Genomic DNA, 19286 nt, shown 5'->3' with positions numbered 1-19286 from the left:
TGGTAAGAGCAAAGAACTAGTGATAATTATTATGGGACGAAATCTGGTGAATTGATATCAGGAATAGACAAGCTAGAGAAAGCAATAGACCAAACGTGACTAACAAGCATATGAGACCATCAATGGTATAAATGACAGGATAGAAGTTACTTATTTTTACAACCTAAAATACACATAATATATACCAAAGAATATATATACCTAAAAGTAGTTTTTATTTATTTAAATAATTATTGTATCCCTGAGGTGTTGTATCCTAGTATTTCAAGAATTGAATCACTGTATCTCATTTCATGTAGTACCCCGTATTGTGTCAGTACTTATGCCTCATAAGTGGCAAGATGTTAACATGAAAATGTCGTGACAAAGTGCTGATGTGGCAGGATGTGACTACTAGTGTGGCACCAATATTGATGTCACTTATGACGTTGCCTATGGCTAATATGGCAAAATGTCGTCAACTTAGACACATGGTCAAACCAGATTTGTTGCATTCACTGAACATGTGGGGTGCGTGAAGGAGACTATCGGTGTGTAGAGAGAGGCACATGGATCCACTCACTTGCAGAGACTTCTTAGAGATGTGTGAGGACTCGTGAGGGCTTAGAATCAACTCCGGCTTTAGTCGTGTGGCAGATCTTCAAATGAGGAACTATGATTCATGTAGGTTTGTAATGTAGCTCAAGGTATGTATCAAGGTTAAGGCTACAAGGAAGGATGTGACTTTGATACCATGATAGCACTACACCTTGTTTATGTAGCTCTTATCTCATATAAACTCTTCAATGAGTACTTTGTAAAGTGGAACAAAGTGAACAAGAGAAACGTAGCATTTTGAGCTTTGTATGTCATAAAGTAGACAAACAACATTAACCCCCTGAGTTTTCAACCCTGCAATGCTTTAACATAGAGAAATCCAACCAAAAACTCTTCTTCATTCTTTTAATATGTGCTAAAAATTTTGACGTTACATTTTCCCCCAATGACACTCAGTTAGGGATTCAATCCTCCACTCTTTGCCATGCTACATAACAATGTTTGCGTGCTTACAATTTTACATGTGTGACAGTTACACTCAGGCTGGACCCTAGAGACTAGCTCTCTCTCTATAGCTATCCAACCGAATCCTCATTTTTGTTCTCTATATTTAACTTTTGATAAAAGAGAGAACCAAAGAAATTAGACCACCCCCACCACATCCCCAAAACATTAAAGAAGAGGTTCAACCAAATCAGAATGCCTACGAGAACCAGAAAATCTTTCATTTCCAATTGACATTATTTACTCCATTGGAGTTAAAATTATCAACAAATCTCCAAGAACACTTTAGAGTTAACACTTATTTAAAACCCAAAAAAAGTTTTTTGGGTAGAGCAACAAATTGAGAATATATATATATAAAATAATAATAATAATAATAAAAAAAGGTAACTGGATAAAAGGTTATCAAAATTGCTAGTGATCAAGAACAATAGTTGAAGTGACTCAAAGGATGAAGAAGTCGTACTATTTCCACGTAGCTGTAGATGGTGATGGGGAACTTCAGTCCTTGTTGAGCAAGTCTACAAATCAAAGCAAATAGTAGAGAGAGAGAGAGAGAGAGGGTATCAGATACAAAGACACTGAGAAAATAGTGGCAGTAGGGGTAGAGTACATCAGGCAACATGACACCAACAGCAATGTTGCACTGCTCTATCTGCTCAAAAACTTGAAGAAGAAGCTGACTGGGGTGGGCTACATTGCAATTTTGGCGTTTTTCCAGTAGATTCCTATGGGTTTAGGAATAAGAAAACCACCTATTTTGGTGGTGGTGATTAGTTTCTCATATTATGTGCTAATGTGGTGCCCACATGCTTCAAATGCCCAAAAAAGACTCACGCAAAAAGTTATAACCAAAAATGGTAATCTAAGATTACCACATGAAAATCTTAGGTATATTCTCCAAATTCCATGAACTGAAAGGATCCACAACTCCAAGAACAATAATATAAGAATTGTTAAATTAAATGTTATAAAACACAACAATATACAATATTATAAAATTAATAACAAGTAAATGATATGAAATTAAATCGCTTATGCGTTTTAAACTTAGTTTTCCAGAAATCTATACAATTGAACAACTTTCAATTAGATTTTTTCCTCCCATCCTGACTTTATCTACAACTTTCCTAATGCACATTGCTTGCACCTACCTCAGGCCAATCAGACTTGTTATTGTAAAAGTTTAACCCCACTCAAAAACTATAGGCGTTAAAAAAAGAAAGAAAAAAAAAAGCACCCAACTCTTGCACAATTCTCATCCTTTTTCATTGTTGTCTTAAAATGCTGAATTGTTGTTTACCAATGATATCTCATGTAATCACTTGCTACTATAACGGTTCTCAAGTCATCATTTTTTCCCTAGTGAAGCAAATTAGTCAAGTATAAAGGGTTCTCAGCAGATGCTAGATGCTGAATAAACAAAGAACAACAGTTTTACTGCATAACTGAACAGTAAAGTTCATTGTCAAGACGATGAAACAGAGGGATTTTCATTATGGACACTTGATTAACAGCAACATCAAAAGGGGTTAGCAGACTACATTCACTACATTAACAACACTGTTTCCCTTTAAAATACTTATTAACTGACATGATGCCATGCAAGCTTCACTTCTTACATTAAAGAAGGGATAGTAAACAAATGATTTTCTCCTCTCTTTTTTTTTTTTTTTATTATTATTTTTTATTGGTTTCCCTTCCCTTTAAGTAAAGCACTAGACCTTTCTCAACTGAGAACCATCCTTCAAATAATTAAATCAAACTAGGCAGAATTTGAGGAGCCTCTTCCTACATCATAACTGGAGCACTACAACACAAAACCTGATTCAAATAGAACGGAACGAATGTATCATAAGCTCTGCAGGCTATGCAGGAATTGAGGTACTTATACCACCTCCAAATAAAGACAATATATACAGGTACAAGTACCTTCGTTGAGATACTTCTATCTACCATCTCCATCAAGCTAGTGTTTAAAGGATATATCCTGGAAAAAGCTCAACCATCCTTGCAATCTCATCCTTCAATATTAGCATCAATCTGCAACAAATAAATGAAATGAAAATAAATAAATCTATACAATTACAATTGCTAACCACATGAAGAATATTTATAAGAGCATGCTTTAAATTCTAGAATTCATGCATATCAGCTTATAGCACATATTTTCATAAATTTTCTAAGCAAAAAAAGAAGAAGTTCTTGAAAATTAGCTGCTGTTATTTGTATTCTAAAAGCAAACTTTTTGATCAACATTCAATGGAAGGTCCCATAAAGTTGGCTCTTAACAATTTAACCTTTTGTGTAAGCTATAGTATACAGTGCATATATGGTTCTCTCTGTTAGCTCATCCTCAAAAAAAAAAAAAAAAAAAACAAAAACAAAAACAAAAAAAAAAAAAAAAAAAAAAAAAAAAACGAAACAAAAGGTAATTAAATAAAGTTGATAACCAAAATTATAGTGCTAAATTAGAGGTCTTAGGATTAAGACACAGCCTTCCATTTAGAGAGAACAAATACAGTAGATATGTTTTATACAATTTACATCTCAACTGATGCAGTTTAAGCTTTTATACTTTTGTATTAACTGAGTTGAACAAGCAATGTGACCAAGGTTTAAAAATATAAGCCATCAAAAATCATGAATTGACAACATAATATCACATGAAAAAATCCAGAAGACCAAATAAAAATTAAATATAAGCTAGTAGTCAGAATGGAGATCATAGATAACAATATTACCTTCAAGATGTCTGCTAAGAGGTTTGTAGCTTAGTGGCATAGCTTGCTCTCCTCAATAGATAACAACATTACCTTCAGGATACCTTACAAAAATACAGATGAATCTCTGAATTATAGAGAAAAGAACTTGTACCATCAGTTCAATCTCAATCCACTGAAGCAGCCATGTCAGAAAGGTCCTCAGAGCCAGATGTGCCCACAAATGGATCATTTTCCATATAACCTTTTAACTGCAATAAGCTCTCACCATCTACTTTCAGACCTGGGACGTGTTCTTCAGAGGACAAAGGGGCACAGATTGTCTTAGCTGGTATCAACCCGAGATCTCTCATCTCAATTAAGAGATTAACAGCTGAATTAGAATTGTGTGATCTGCAAAGAAAATTACATAACCTAAAGTAGTTTCATTCTGATGAAAGATGGTGGTGGTGTTTCTCCATTGCGTTGTGAGTTTGGTTTGCAGCCAATATACTGCCAATTAATTAGTAGTGACTTCTAAAACCTAAATTGAAGTTTACATCGTTGAACTGAACAAGGGTATTGGTTTTGTATCCGGCCATTGATTCATTGTGTTGGTTCTGGAAATCTTATTTTTGTGGTTATAGACTTTTCAGCAGCATGGGAGCTGCTTGTAATGTACATAAGTAATTGAAATCCTCTGCATCAATGGCTCTTTGGTTCTGAATCGTTCTTAATTTTGTTTGCCCCTTTGAATTTAAGCATTATCAAGTTAGCTATTTACTTTTAAGGGTCTTGTAGCTTTTGTCTGGCTATGTTGCTGTTTTTAAGATGATATTTGCTCTCATTCGAAGAGAGTTTACTAATTGGTTACTGGTAAATCACCTCCAAGATACAATAAAGCCTATGAATTCTATAAATAGCAATTCTAGAGAATTCTCAAGATTTTCTTGTGTTTTTTGTTAACTAGTCGCTAACCCGTGCTATGCACGAGAAAACTACTTAAAGAGATTTTTAAAAAATTAAACTAATATTTTTCAATGAATTTTTTCTCTCAATCTCTCCCTTAGTAATAATCTTGCCCCTTAATGTTTGAATGTTATCAAGTTTATAATTTTCTCCAACATTTTATTTGTCCTTGCAAATGTATATTAATACAAAAAACATAATTCATAAAAAATTTCATTGTAAGAAGACTACTATTATAATGTTGCATTTTTGGTTTTTATGATTAAAGTTCTAATGTACTAAAAATACAGATTATGTTGATGGCCTAGTATGCCTAAATGCACATGAAAAAGAAAAAAAAAGAAAAGAAAAAAGACCAGTGGAAACTAAACCAAGAGGCACAAACCATGAAGTTGACTTAAACTAATGCATAAGTGAGACATGTTGTCAAACAGCTATATATATATATATATATATATAACACTAAACTAATTATTTTACAAAATGCTAAAGATACAACAAATTAATAACAAAACATTTTGTGGATTGATGTGACAATAATTATGATTGGTAAATGGCATTATCATAATAAATAATAAACAAATATCAATTTTTTTATTTTTTATAACTGGTGACATTAGTTTCTAGAGGTTAAGTGATGAAATTTGTTATATCTTTAGCATCATTTATATTTTTTTTTACCCTAACTATCCTACTAATATTTTTTTTATCCTTTCTTTTATTCTCATCCACTTATTCTCTCAACCTTTTAACGTTTTTTTCTTTTTATTTTTTTCCTTTCTTTTAAACTCCTCCACATGCTATCGTCTTCAGTCAAAAAATTTTAAAAAAAAAAATCCTCCACATGTTCCCACTAGGGTTATTCTAGCTTGTAAGGCCATAGTTGTAATAAAAGATGCCAACACCATCAATGCATGTTGATGCTTAATTATTGGCCTCTCTGAACTCTCTTTCATGGTTAGTGTTGAGGTTAGAGATTTAGTTATCCAAGGAACTTTTGTTGGAGCCCATTAATTCATGTACAGTTGAATGTACAATATATCTTTTACACTTAAAGCCCCAGCACATTGAAGAATTTCCCCAATCTCTATATCCCTCAAATCTCTGGGTCTTTGTATCAGAATGTCTAAAGTTGTAGGGCCAGTGCAACCAAATTTGAAAAAGAAAAAGAAATAGAGAGAAGCAGTCACAGAGAGAAACATATCTGAGGCAAAGAAGAAACGAAGAAATAGAAGATGGAGGAACACATATAGTAAACGAAGAAAAAGAAACTAACAGCAGTAGAGAAAACACAGAATAAAAAGAGAAGATACTAAGATAGGAAAGATAGCCCATACTTCTTCCAATAGATTAGGTTTGAGATAAATAGAAGAGATTGTATTTGCACCCAGGAGAAGTTGGGACAGAAAGTGACAGAGTGGGAGGCTTCCGGCTATGAACAAAGACACAGATTTGAGAGTCTAAAGAGGAGAGGAAGAGAGAAAGAAAAAGTATCGGGATTTAGAAAAGTGCAATTACGTTTTTTTTTTTGTTTTTTTTTTAATATTGTGCTAACGTGGAAAATTGTGAGAGTTTCAAAAGTTTCGGTTTTATATGTGTATATATATATATATATAGATTAGAATTCTGAATATGGACAAACATGCATATATAGAAAATGAAGAGGAACAATTGAAGAGTCATTACTTTCAAAATAGGGTTTAAAACAGTTATTAGGTAGTAATGACAATCAAATCCAAGTTAAGGCACATTTGTTTGCTTAATTTTGCAGAAAACAAAAACTTTGATTGACCTTGCTTACACTTCACCTGGCTGAAACTTGAGCAAACCTTAAACTTCCTCAAACAAAAAAGTTTGATAGATTTTAGATTTTTGGTTGATAATTGCTCAAGTGGTCATCAAATTGAGAATCAATCCAGCAAACTTTTGAAAATCAGATAATTGTAACTTTGTCTTTCTAAGTCAATTTGACCATTTCAAATGTGGGATTACCTCATGTTATATATGGTAATATAGTAAAGAGAAAATTCATTCAAAAATCCAAATTAGTTTCTACTAATTACATTCCAATATTACGTCAAGTGTCCTAATTGCATTCTAATTTGATTTCAAGTGTCTTTAGATTTTAAATTGGTTTTAATTTCATACAAGTGTCATTTCATCTCTGAGCAATGCTAGAACCACAATTTATTGCACAATTTTTGCCACAACTTACCATGTGGTGAGTTGTGAGTGATAGAGATGTGGACTTACATGATGAACCCAACATTTTTTTTTCTATCACTCATAACTTGCCATGTGGCAAGTTATGTAAAAAGTTGTGCTCCTAGCATTTTCCTTTGTTTTTAATGCTTGTGTTAAGTGTCTTTGCATGAAAATAAATGAATCTAAACTTGTAAAACATTTTTTTAAAAAAAATCAAATAGAAATTTATTATACTTTTTTTTTATTTTCATACAAAATAGAAATTCTATTCTAGCCTAATCTAAGTGTATATATTTGTGAAACTCTCACTTGAAGACTTGAACTCAAACCCTTACTCCCCACAACACAAGCAATTATACTCATGTAATACTTTTAACCAATTTTAAAATTATTTTCTTCTCAAAATTTTTTAAAAACTATTTTAAATGCATTTAAAACTACTTCTAACTATTCTATTTAAATATCATTTGAAACTGCTTTCAATTCATTTAAAACCAATTTCGATTTTCTTACCAAAAAAAAAAACTTATTATTAGTTCAAAAATTACTTATTATTATACAAGATGACAGGAGTTGAAGAAATGCATTGTTGCTGGAAAATGCCACGAGTTATGGCCACTTATTGTTGTAATTTAAAAAAATAATAATAAAAAAGTAATTTTTTTTAATATCTTACGAATTTTTTAATGTATTTTTTTTTTCTTAAAACTAAAACTACATCATTTTTTGGTATTTAACGGCAAATCATCTAATTTTTATAGTAATGATATCATTTGTGAACTTTGATCTGTGTAAACTGAAGTGGCTACATATTAATATTATTATTATTATTTGAGTATTTTGTTATTTTAATTAAAATTTAGTATTTTTTTCATTTATTATTATTATTTTGCACGTGAAAATTAGAGATGGACTCGTGACCCGACCTTATCCAACCCGTTTTAGATAAGTTGTTTTTGACCCGAGTTCAATCCGTTTGCTAAGAGAGGAGACTCGTGCAAATATTAAAAAGAAATAATAAATAAAAAAGAAGTAAAAAAGTGAAAACCCTAAGGATATAAGTGGATGGATTTTCCGTGACTTGGTAGGGGAAGAAGAGCGGAGGGGTCGGGAAGGAAGGGAGAGAAAAGTAGTAATGATGGAGAGAAGTGAAAATACTAGAAGCGGCAGTCACATGTGGATACGAAAACCTACCTGAACCTGAGGGGATATCATGATTTTATATCCATTATATAGTTTTCAATCTGAATTCTGATTTCCAATCACACTTGCTGCTCGTATTTCCTTCTTCTTCTTCTTCATCTTTTCCTCTCTCTCAAACCCTCGCCTTTCTTCTCTGGGCCTAGTGATGATGTTCTCACAGCTCTGAAGGTTCAATCTCTCTTTCGAATTTAAACCCCTTTTTATTTTCCTAATTTTGTGAATTCTGCATCTGTGCTCCTTCAAATTTTATTTACATTTGACTATTTCAAATTGGGTTCTCATATTTACATATTTTTTCCATTTAGTAATTGAAGAATTCTTATTGCTGTTTGTTTTGTTAAAAAAGCCTCTGTTTTTTTTGTTGGGTTTGCAGCAAAATATTTGGCTAGTAGTTAAGTTTTGTCATATTCATGTTATATCTGTTTAGTGATAATGGATGAGAAAATTCTGTGAAGCATCTATTTGGTTGAAATAGACTCCAAAATTCCAAACCAGATTGTACTTTTATATAGTTGTTGCTTCGAAAATAAAACTTCTAGGACATTTTTTAGCCAAGACTTGATGCGGGCAGAACTTTGATATCATATTGGTGAGTCATAGATAGCCATTTTACAAGGGCATAGGATCTTATTTACAATACTTCTTATAGGACAGCTTTAACATTAACGGAAATGACTTGAATCAATTAGGAGGAGCTTTGACAGTTGGTAGTAGAGCTAGCGATGAAGTTTTATGGGCCTAGATAACAAACTAGAGGCATAAAATAGGAAGAAATATATGAAATTGCCTAGATTGAGAAGAGCTCATCTCACTTCAATGAGTCTATAATCTTGATTAAGGTTTTGCAGCGGGATGAACAGCAAGTCACCAAACATTGGACTTATGATTGCTTAAATTCTTTTTGAAAGGTTAAGGACCTGTTTGGCAAGTAAGTTCTAACACACATTTTCACATTTTAAACAACATTACACACATTTTCACACACATTTTCAATCATACGTATATCAAAAGAGAAAACATTAGGTCAGGCTATGGCGTAAAACCAGTGTTTTACGCCATCCAATAGCCATTTGCCACGTCATCCATCACTTAAATCCTAAAGAGAAACAAAATGATTTCCAAGAAAAAAGTTCTTGCCGTTTTCCTCTGCTTCACCACGTCGTGTCCTCTGCCGCGAGGACGAAACACTCTTAAGTATGTTTGGTTGCCAAGAAACCGAAAAAACGAAAACGAAAAAGAAAAAGAAGAAGAAAACCCCATCTCTTTCTAGTTTTACTCAAGAGGATGGGGTAAAACCCAACAACAGTAACAACAACAACAATAATAATGCCAAAAAAACACAACAATTCAACACAACAAACTTAAAATTCTTCACTTATTTTCCACACGTCTTCAATTTTCTTTTCCTAATGTTTTCTTAGCAACCAAACAAGAAAAAAGAATAAAAAAAAAGGAGATAGTCAAATCAATAAAAACCCACAATTTTTTTCAGTACCCAAAAGAGAAAAGAAAGGGAAAAACTCAAAAAGGGTAGGAAAGGAAGGCTAAAAAACCAGTGAAGCAGTTGAGTTTGATGTTGGCTTGGGTGCGTTTAGCGAAGAGCTTAGCGTTTTCAGGGTTTTGCTCGATGGCCTGGGAGTAGAGCTCGACTGCGAGCTTGAAGTCGATGTAGGCTTCCTTGGCCTTAATTTCTAGATCGGCCGCCATGGATGGCTTGCACACAGAGAGAGCGAGAGAGAGAGAGATAGGAAGATATAGAGGAAAGGAAGAGTCTAGAGAAAGAGGAAAGCGAAGAGGGGTTGTGAGACTTGTGGGAACACGTATATAGGACAAGAGGCAGTGAAGCAAAGGGAAACAGCATGATTTTTTTTTTTTTTTTTTTTTTTTGAAATCGTTCTGTTTTTAAGTGATATGTGACGTGGCGAAAGGCTATTGGATGGTGTAAAACCAAAGTTTTACGCCACAGTCTGACCTAATGTTTTTTCATATCAAAAACACCTAAACAATATTACTCAAACTCCTCTACCAAACGGGTCCTAATTTTTTTGGTTGTGTTGCTTAATAGCTATCAAAACAAAAGTTACTTACCATCTTGTCATTCACCTTCACTTACCTTATTTTAAGTATTACTTACTAGTAATACTTAAAATCTCATTATATGATGCAATTTTGCAAACTTTCTTTTACCTTTTACTTTTTTGATTAAACAAATAGGAGAGGAGCTTTTCCGCCCTCTACCTTTCTAATAAAAAATTTAGCTTTGAATGAGAAAAACTTAATTCTTCATTCGATCTGTTTAGGCCAAATTACTATTTTTATCCTTTGAACTACAGTTTAAGGTTAAATTGTGTGCATAAAAAATCAATCGTGTCACTATAGTCCTTAAATTTTTTGAAAATATTTCATTGTTTGTTTACTTATCATAAAAAAAAAATAGCCACAATTATACAAGTCGTGTTTCCTTCAAACTATTTAGTTTTGTTAGTAGGAATCAAAGTTAACTATAGATTGAGTCACATCTGTAAGCTAATCTCATAGGCATCACTTCATTTCCAAAAGGAGAGGACGGGCAAGGGCAACATTGAACCATTTTCAAAAATCTGTGGGTTTAAATTTTAGTTGATAGTTCGGGTATGAAATTGAATTTTGATGCATAATTTAGCGTTCAGAATTTACCTTATATAAACTTTTTTTTAGCTTTCATGGTAAACTTCGAAATGCTTTTTTATTTTTATTTTTTTATGATCTCTAGTGTAATTGTTAAAAACAAAGAGATGGAGAGAAAGAAAGAGAGGAACAACATGTCCCAAGTGTAATATTATGCAAAGTGTCAAATTCATTAGACATAGCTTGCTACCAAAGATGGTCAACACTAGTCTCATGATAAGTGTGATGCTTATGGGGAGTGGAAAGAGCAACGAAGTAATGATAATTAGTAATGGACAGAACCTGGTGAATTAGTATCACGAATAGACAAGCTAGAGGAAGCAATAGACCCTATGTGACTAACAAGCATATGAAACCATCAACAATATAAATGACAGGACTAGAAGTTTAAGAATGTTTTATGGGAAAATAATGAGGCATCAAAGGTCATAAGGTTGCAACAAGCAAAATCAGTGAATTTGGAATTGCTACTTGAGCCGTGAGGGAACAGAAAAGGCAGCGTAAGTGCAGGACAGAAGTTAAGACGATCATGTTATTAGGCAAAGAGTGCAATGTCATCAGCATCTTTCAATGGTGGATCTACATTTTTTCCCACAAAGTAGAGGTGTAGGCATAAAAATTTAAAATGGATTGACTTGATTCTTGGTGCATCTAACATATTTTGGTCTCGATATGAAATTCCAAGGCAACATGGCAAGGAAGCCCCGAGCGGCCTTGGCTATCTCAAGCCTTGGTAAGAGATTGTTGATGGAAGGAGCATGAATGTTGTTCCAATCTTCAAGCCTGGCATCAAAAGCATCATCAGATTCATTTGTCTTTTGAATTGTCTAGGAGATTGTATCAGTGACATTACACCACAATTTTCTACATTTGTGGAACATAACCACATTTGGGCCCAAGAATAGTAATTGGACCCATCCAGACTAATAATGATGGGATGGGTGACATCATTGGGCTAGGCCATGGACCATGGTTAAGAAAACTTTGATTCTTTACGTAGAAGCAGAGAAGTTAGTATGCAACCAAGTCGGATGGCCTATGTTTGAACAGGGAACTAATTCGTGGAATTGATTTATGGTAGATGAAGATTTGTGAGATGGAGCAATGTGGACAGTAAGTGTGTTCAAGATTGCACAACGGTGGAGAAAGAGAGACTAAAGATGTGACTCTGATTCTATGATATTGCTCCACCTTGCTTACGTTGCTCGTCTCATTTAAACTCTTCAACGAGTACTTTATATTGAGGGAGTCAATATCATACCAGAGGCTGTACCGGTTTGGTTAGCGGTACGATATATTTCGGATACTGGTCAATACCGGTGTACCGTTTCGGGTTTACCGCTATTTTTTATATTTATAAATAAATAAATAAATATATATATATATATATGTATATGTGTGTATATATATTATAATAAATATAAAAGTTTACTATAAAATATTTCTTCAATTCAGAACTAATTATTCATGGTTTTAGACTTTAGTATCAATTAAAAGAAAAAAAAAATAGAAAGCTTAAAAGTGACCATTGCATACTAAGAAAACAAATAATACTAATAAGTTAATGCAAATAAGTTACCATTCTACCCTAACAAAAATTCAAAAATTACAAAAAAAAAAAAAAAAAAAACTTTTTTTCTGTTCCAGCCGATACACTTGATACTGGTCGGTATTGCCCGAAATTGGCCAGTATGGCCGGTATTTAAACCAGTATGAAACGTTGATGTTTTAATATCAGTATACATACCGGTACGATACATACCGGTTAGTACGGCCAGTACTGGTACGGTATTAACTACCTTGCTTTATATAGTGAAACGAAGTGAACAAGAAAAACATGACGAAAATGGTCCACTACAGCTATTTTGGTAAAAAAATTAGCAATTTACTATTGTTTTAAAAATATGTAGGAATCTACCACATTTTTTAAACTCGAGTTCTTTAAAAAAAATATACTTCAAATTTGTTGGGAAATTTTTCCATGGTACTCAAGTTCCATGAACTCAAGTACCATGGAAAACTTGATTTCATCAAACTACATATTTCATAAACAGTGGTAAATTGCAACATAATTTGCAAAAAGGTGCTATTTGGCTATTTTCACCCTAGTATTTTGAGCTTTGTATGTCATAAAATAGACAAATAACATTAACCACTTGAAGTAAATCCAACCAAAAACTTTTCTTCATTCTCTTATGTGCTGAAACCCTCCACTGTTTGCCATACTACGTGTTTACAGTGTAAGTCATTGCCCGTGAGCTATTGCATATTGGAGAAGACACCAAGTACCAACGAAAGACGATTCTCTATATTTTAGTATAAAGTATGACATTAAATTTTATACTAAAATTCTGCCCAAGTTTTACTTTTTAGTTTCCATGCATCAATGAAACCGAACCGATCCTTCAGAATTGTGAATTATTGTTAAAAATGGGTCTACCATGTATCCTTGAAATACTTCTCACTGCCTCAGCTAAGGCGATTAAACAAGGACCTATGCACTTTTTGCATTGTAACAAGCCATAATATATGGATTTGATCTATTAAATTCTTTTAGTTGATTTGTTTGCTCACTGTTTGAAAGAATATTGACTTGCTCAAGATACTCTTAGTATCTTGCAGGATTCTCAAACCAAATATTTGTAATTGAACACAGTAGAGACCACCTTCAATTTGCTTAGGCTTTCTCAGAAAAACAACATAGCCTGTAGGACATCGTCCAAATTTTGTTTATTAGCATGCCAACCCACAATTTGCAAAAAAAAATAAATAAATAAATTTTTTAAGTCCCAACGATTCAATCATCATTCAATTTCCCTTATCCCCTTAAATGAATGAAGAAAATTTATTGCATACAAAGTCGAAAAATATCAATTGTCAAAAAAGAAAAAAAAAATGCAACAACATGGTCACCATCAACTGAACTCAACTCTTTCCTTTAATTTTTCAAGTGTTAGAAGCTAGCCGTTCAAGTCCTCAAGTATGGAAACTAGCCATTCAAATCTTCAAGTTTAATCAATCTTCATTAAATCTACAAGTAGCCACCATTAGAACATCTTTTCGCACAGGTCATTTTGCCCAAGTTCAATTCACATTCAAGTCTTCAAATACTGAAACCAAGTTGAAATTATATAAAGTTACCAATTGAGCTCCATACTTACTAATGCTCATCATCATTTTGCCAAACATTGATTGCTTGAATCCTCAAAAGTTAAAAGCTACAAACTTTAAGAAAGCTATCGAAAAATTCAAAAATAAAGAAGAGGTTCAACCGAATCAGAAGGCCTACAAGCTTGAACCAAAAAATCTTACATTTCCACTCGGAATCATATATTCCATTGGAGCTAAAATTATCAACAAATCTCCAAGAACACTTAAAGAGTTAACACTTACTTGAAACCCAAAAAAAAAAAAAAAAAAAACATTTTGGGATAGAGCAAAAAATTGAGAATATATACAAGAATAGGAACCAAACAAAGCAAGAAATTAATAGTTGTCTGCACCTTATCATTATTTGTGTATTAAACAAGAGCAGCACAAAGAACAAAAGTTCATATTTCCAATTTCATCAATCAGAGACAATTTAAGAGCAAATGAAATGAGAATGAAGTTCCATTTCTTCATATTTCCAAGAATTCAAAATAAACAATTAATGCAGTGAAAAAAAAAAAAAAAGGTGACTGGATAAAAACTCAACAAAATATTGCTAGTGATCAAGAACAATAGTTGAAGTGATTCAGAGGAAGAAGAAGCTATACCACTTCCATCTAGCAGTAAATGGTGATGGTGAACTTCAGTCCTTGTTGAGCAAGTCTGGAAATTAAAGCAAATAGCAGATTCATAATGACATAATATCAGAACAAAAGCCATAACTAACATTGAGAGAGAGAGAGAGAGAGACAGTATCGGATGCAAAGACTGAGAAACTGAGAAAATTAATAGGGGCAGCACAGGCAATAGCAACACATGACACCAACAACAATGTTGCACTGCTTGGTATGCTCAGAAACTTGAAGAAGAAGCTGGCTGTGGTGGGCTACAATGGAATTTTTACGTTTTTCAGTAGATTCCTACAGGTTTGGGAATAAGGAAACCACCTGTTCTGGTGGGGGTGATTAGTTTCTCATGGTATGTGCTAATGTGGTGCTCACATGCATCAAATGCCCAAAAATTACTCACGAAAATTTTTAACTTGAGACAGTGTGAGAGTGCCCTTTTTTGTGACACTCAGGCCCAAGGATCCCGGGCCTAGATAAGTTGTGGTTTGGTGGACCGGGCTTTGACTCACCGCAGCTAACAAATTGTTTGAGAATCAAGTAATGCACAGGGCACGCTTCCTACAATACACGTAAATGACAAGCAAGGATATTCGTATTGAAAGATATATCAAAACAGCAAAATAAATTACAAAAAACAGGATCAACAAAGAACACAGAACAATGTTATAAGGATCCTTAAATCAGTGGGACATATTTCATTAGGATTTCCTTTGTACAAGGTTACAGGATGCTCACTAAGACGTGATACAAGGTTCAAGCAAGCTCAAAAATTACAGTCTTAAATGGTTATTTCAACCTTCAAGACTTGCAAAGTTTGATTCTTCTTGAATCTGAGTATGTGCAATAATGGCTTTCACAGGATACCGGAAAAAACAATGTTATTAATTTCCCTCAGTTTTCTCTTCTTTTACAAAACTTTGCTGATAGTTTTTTCTCCCAAGAATCTACCCTTTTCTTCATAACCTACCCCTCCTTTTATAGTGAAATTTTGGCACCCCCGGGGGAACCATTGGTTCCCTTGTTTCGTCTTATGGTCAATAGAGCATGTTCCGTGCCCATCACTCGGCAGGTTCTATTTCCTGTTTTTTCATTCTTTCCCTCTTTTCAGCTTTGATTCCTTTGAAAGTACATGACTGGTTACCTACTTCGGGATGTGCTAAGATATGCCCTTCTCGATCTCAACGTTTGGTAGTTCTCCCTTTTTGCCCTTTTTCCCATCTTGGCGAAATCCTGTTCTGCCGATTTGAAAGTCGCCTGTTGCCATTCCCCTTTTCGTACTTTTTCATTCTGGTTCCCCGAGACGCTTCCCACTTGCGCCATGAGAGGTCGCTTGTTATTTCCTCTTTTTTTGCTGGGTCTTTTGGCACTTGTGGCTTCTGCTCTGTTTCTTATTTTCTTTTCTTGTCCTTTTCTTTCGAACTGTCTTAATTTTCCTTTGACTGTGCTTATGCGCCTGGAAGGATCCGCGCCTCCTGGTGGTTGCTGAGGATCCTGTCTATTTTTCTTTAATCTCTTGTCATGGGTTTCTTTTCCTTCTTGATGCTTCTTCTTTTAGGCTTCAAGCCTCTTGGGCCTGCCATTTCTTTTTCTTTCGTGGTCCTTTGCACCTGCTTCCTTGGACTTGGCTTATTTTCTTTTTTGGGCTTGGCTCACTTCTTTGGGCTTGGGCACTGTGATCTTTTTTTTTTTAGACCTCAACAGACAGTAATCTAAGACTACCACATGAAATTCCTAGGAATATTCTCCAAATTTCATGAACCAAAAGGCCCCTTGGAACCATTAGATTACTACATCATCCACCAAGAAGATTGATATGTTATAAAACACAATAATATACAATATTATAGAATTAATAACAAGTAAATGATATAAAATTAAATCACTTATACATTTTAAACTCAAATTTTCCAGAAATCTATACATTTGCACAACTTTCTACATTTTTTTTTGGCGAAACTACACAATTGGTCCCTGAAGTTTACCCTATGTGTGCAATTAGTCCCTCAAGTTTAAAGCGAGCACAATTAGTCCCTTAAGTTTTAAATCTGAGTTGTATTGGTCCTTTCACTAACTTCTGTTAACGGTGTTACTTACGTGGCTAACTTCACAATGACTTGACATTTTCTTTAATGATGTGGCATATTTTTAATTAAAAAATTACAAACTAATTTAGAAAAAATATTAACCGGTGTTTACCAAAAAAAAATTCTATATTTTCTACCTACTGTAAGAACCCACAACGAGAGAGAAAGGGAGAGAGGAAAGAAATCAAACCCCAGTAAAAGAAAAGGAATAAACCTGTGACACGTTTGAAGAGAAGCAGTAGCTCGTACCCAGATCTGAGGCAGCAAGACTCAACATGGGAAAGGGACGCCGATGATCACCCGTTTCGGTTCTTTGATGACTTTGAAATCAACAAGTTTCACTATAACTATAACCATAACCCAGTTGGACCCAGAAGCTTTGGACAAGAACAAGAAGAAGAGGACGTTGAAGTTAAGGAAATCCCAGTTGATACCTTTGAAATTCGTTCTTCTCCGGCACCACCAAAGTCACCGGCGCCACCGCCACCTCCACCACCTCCTCCTCCTCAACCAAAACGTACTTACGAAACGGTGGGTCGTAAAGAGAAAGAAGCCAAACAAAACGACACCCAGTTCAAAGAAGTGAAAGAGGAAGAGAAAAACATACGTCGGACTCCACCACCAGCGCCTCCACCGCCGCCATCTCCGGCGGGAGTTCGTTCGGAGGAGCAGAGGTACGTGAAGAGTGGGCGTAAAAAGAGCAATGTGAAGAAGGAAATAAAAATGGTTTTGGCTTCAATATACAAGCAGCGGAAGAGGAATAAGAAGAAAAGAAAGGATCCCTACGACGAGTCGCTTCCGTCTGAAGCTGACCGAGCTTATTCTACAAGGCCACTACCATCGCCGCCGCCGCCACCACCTCCTCCACCACCCTCTATTTTTCACAGTGTTTTTAAGAAAGGGTTAATCAAAAGCAAGAAAGTTCACTCAGTCTCAGTCTCTGCGCCACCACCTCCTCCTCCGCCGCCACCCCCATCAACTTCAACCTCATCGAGAAAGAAAACCTGGGTTCCACCCAAACTTCACCGGCAGTCAAGCTCGGCCACGATCGGCAAGCCACCATATCTTCAATTGTGAGGGATACTGGTTGAAGTATTCATCCATGTCTCCCTATACAGGTTTATTCCTTTTCTTTTACTGGGGTTTGATTTCTTTCCTCTCTCCCTTTCTCTCTCGTTGTGGGTTTTTACAGTAGGTAGAAAATATAGAATTCTTTTTTGGTAAACACCGGTTAATATTTTTTCTCAATTAGTTTGTAATTTTTTAATTAAAAATATGCCACATCATTAAAGAAAATGTCAAGTCATTGTGAAGTTAGCCACGTAAGTAACACCGTTAACAGAAGTTAGTGAAAGGACCAATACAACTCAGATTTAAAACTTAAGGGACTAATTGTGCTCGCTTTAAACTTAAGGGACTAATTGCGCACATAGGGTAAACTTCAGGGACCAATTGTGTAGTTTCGCCTTTTTTTTTCTCCCATTCTGTCTTAATCTACAACTTTCCTAATGCACATTGCTTGCACCTATCTAAGGTCAATCAGACTTGTTATCGTACAAGTTTACCCCACTCAAAAACTATAGGCTTAAAAAAAAAAATAAGTGCCCAAATCTTGCACAATTCTCATCCTTTTTTCATTCCCTTCTTAAAATGCTGCATTGTTGTTTAGCAACACTATCTCATGTCATCACTTGCTACTAAAAGGGTTCTCATGCATCATTTTCTTTCCTGGTGGAGCAAAATAGTCAAGTAGAAAGTGTTCTCGGTAGATGCTAAATGGAATCTAAATAATCAAAGAAGATCAGTTTTACACTTCTAATGCATAACTGAACAGTAAAGTTCAGCGTCTAGACAATGAAGTAAAGGGATTTTCAAGATGGATGCTTGATTAACAGGAACATCAAAAGGGATTAGCAGACTACAGTCACTACATTAACAACACTATTTCCCTTCAAAATACTCTTATTTGAAATGACGCCATGCAAGCTTCACTTCCCACATTAAAGAGAGGATAGGAAACAAATGGTTTTCTCCTCTTTTTTTGGTTTTTTTTTTGTTTTTGTTTCCCTTCCCTAATCCCTTTAAGTAAAAGACATCCAGACCTTTCCAACCTGAGAAGCATCCTTCAATTATTTAGCTCAAACTAGGCAGAACTTGAGGAGACTCTTCCTCCATCATAACTAGAGCACTACACACAAAACTTGAGTCAAATAGAAGGGAATGAATGCATCATAAACTCCACAGGAATTGAGGAAATTTAACTTTTCCTATAATTTGAAAAATATACAGGTGCAAATACCTTTGTTGAGGTACTTCTACCATCTCCATCAAGCCAGTGTTTAAAAGATATATCCTGGAAAAAGCTCAACCCTCCTTGCAAGCTCATCCTTCAATAGCAACAGCATCCATCTGCAACAAATAAATGAAATGGAACTAAATAAATCTATACAATTAGAAGTGACAACTACATGAAGAATATTTATAAGAGAATGCTTTACATTATAAAACTCATGCATCTCAGCTTATAGAACATATTTACATAAATTTATTAAGCAAAAAAGAAGTTATTGAAAATTAGTTTCTGTTCTTTGTATTTTAAAAGCAAACTTTTTGATCAACATTCAATGGAAGATCCC

The 19286-nt window shown here is 34.4% G+C and overlaps 1 protein-coding gene across 6 annotated transcripts in view; it reads right to left on the bottom strand.

Moving 5' to 3' along the window:
• Positions 1-1524: 1524 nt before the first annotated feature.
• LOC126696750 (putative pentatricopeptide repeat-containing protein At1g16830) overlaps positions 1525-19286 on the bottom strand; it is a 34722-nt gene continuing 16960 nt past the window's right edge. Inside the window, exons 1-2 of one of the 6 annotated variants that reach the window (XR_007646095.1) lie at positions 18950-19040; positions 2734-2865 (exon numbers count right to left, since the gene is read on the bottom strand). Coding sequence is in view for 1 of the 6 variants with exons in the window: in XM_050393449.1 (XP_050249406.1) it covers positions 3932-4008 (77 nt within the window). In the remaining 5 variants the exon portion in view is untranslated. Of the gene's footprint in view, positions 1563-2733; positions 2866-3802; positions 4009-14573; positions 14601-18949; positions 19041-19286 lie in introns of those variants that run through there. The other 5 variants (XR_007646093.1, XR_007646089.1, XR_007646090.1 and 2 more) reach the window with 5 other exon arrangements.

The sequence above is a fragment of the Quercus robur genome, chromosome 8 (genome assembly GCF_932294415.1).
Source record: "Quercus robur chromosome 8, dhQueRobu3.1, whole genome shotgun sequence".
Lineage (NCBI taxonomy): Eukaryota > Viridiplantae > Streptophyta > Magnoliopsida > Fagales > Fagaceae > Quercus > Quercus robur.
Note: the sequence above shows the minus strand (reverse complement) of the source record. Positions and strands in the feature narration are given on the sequence as shown.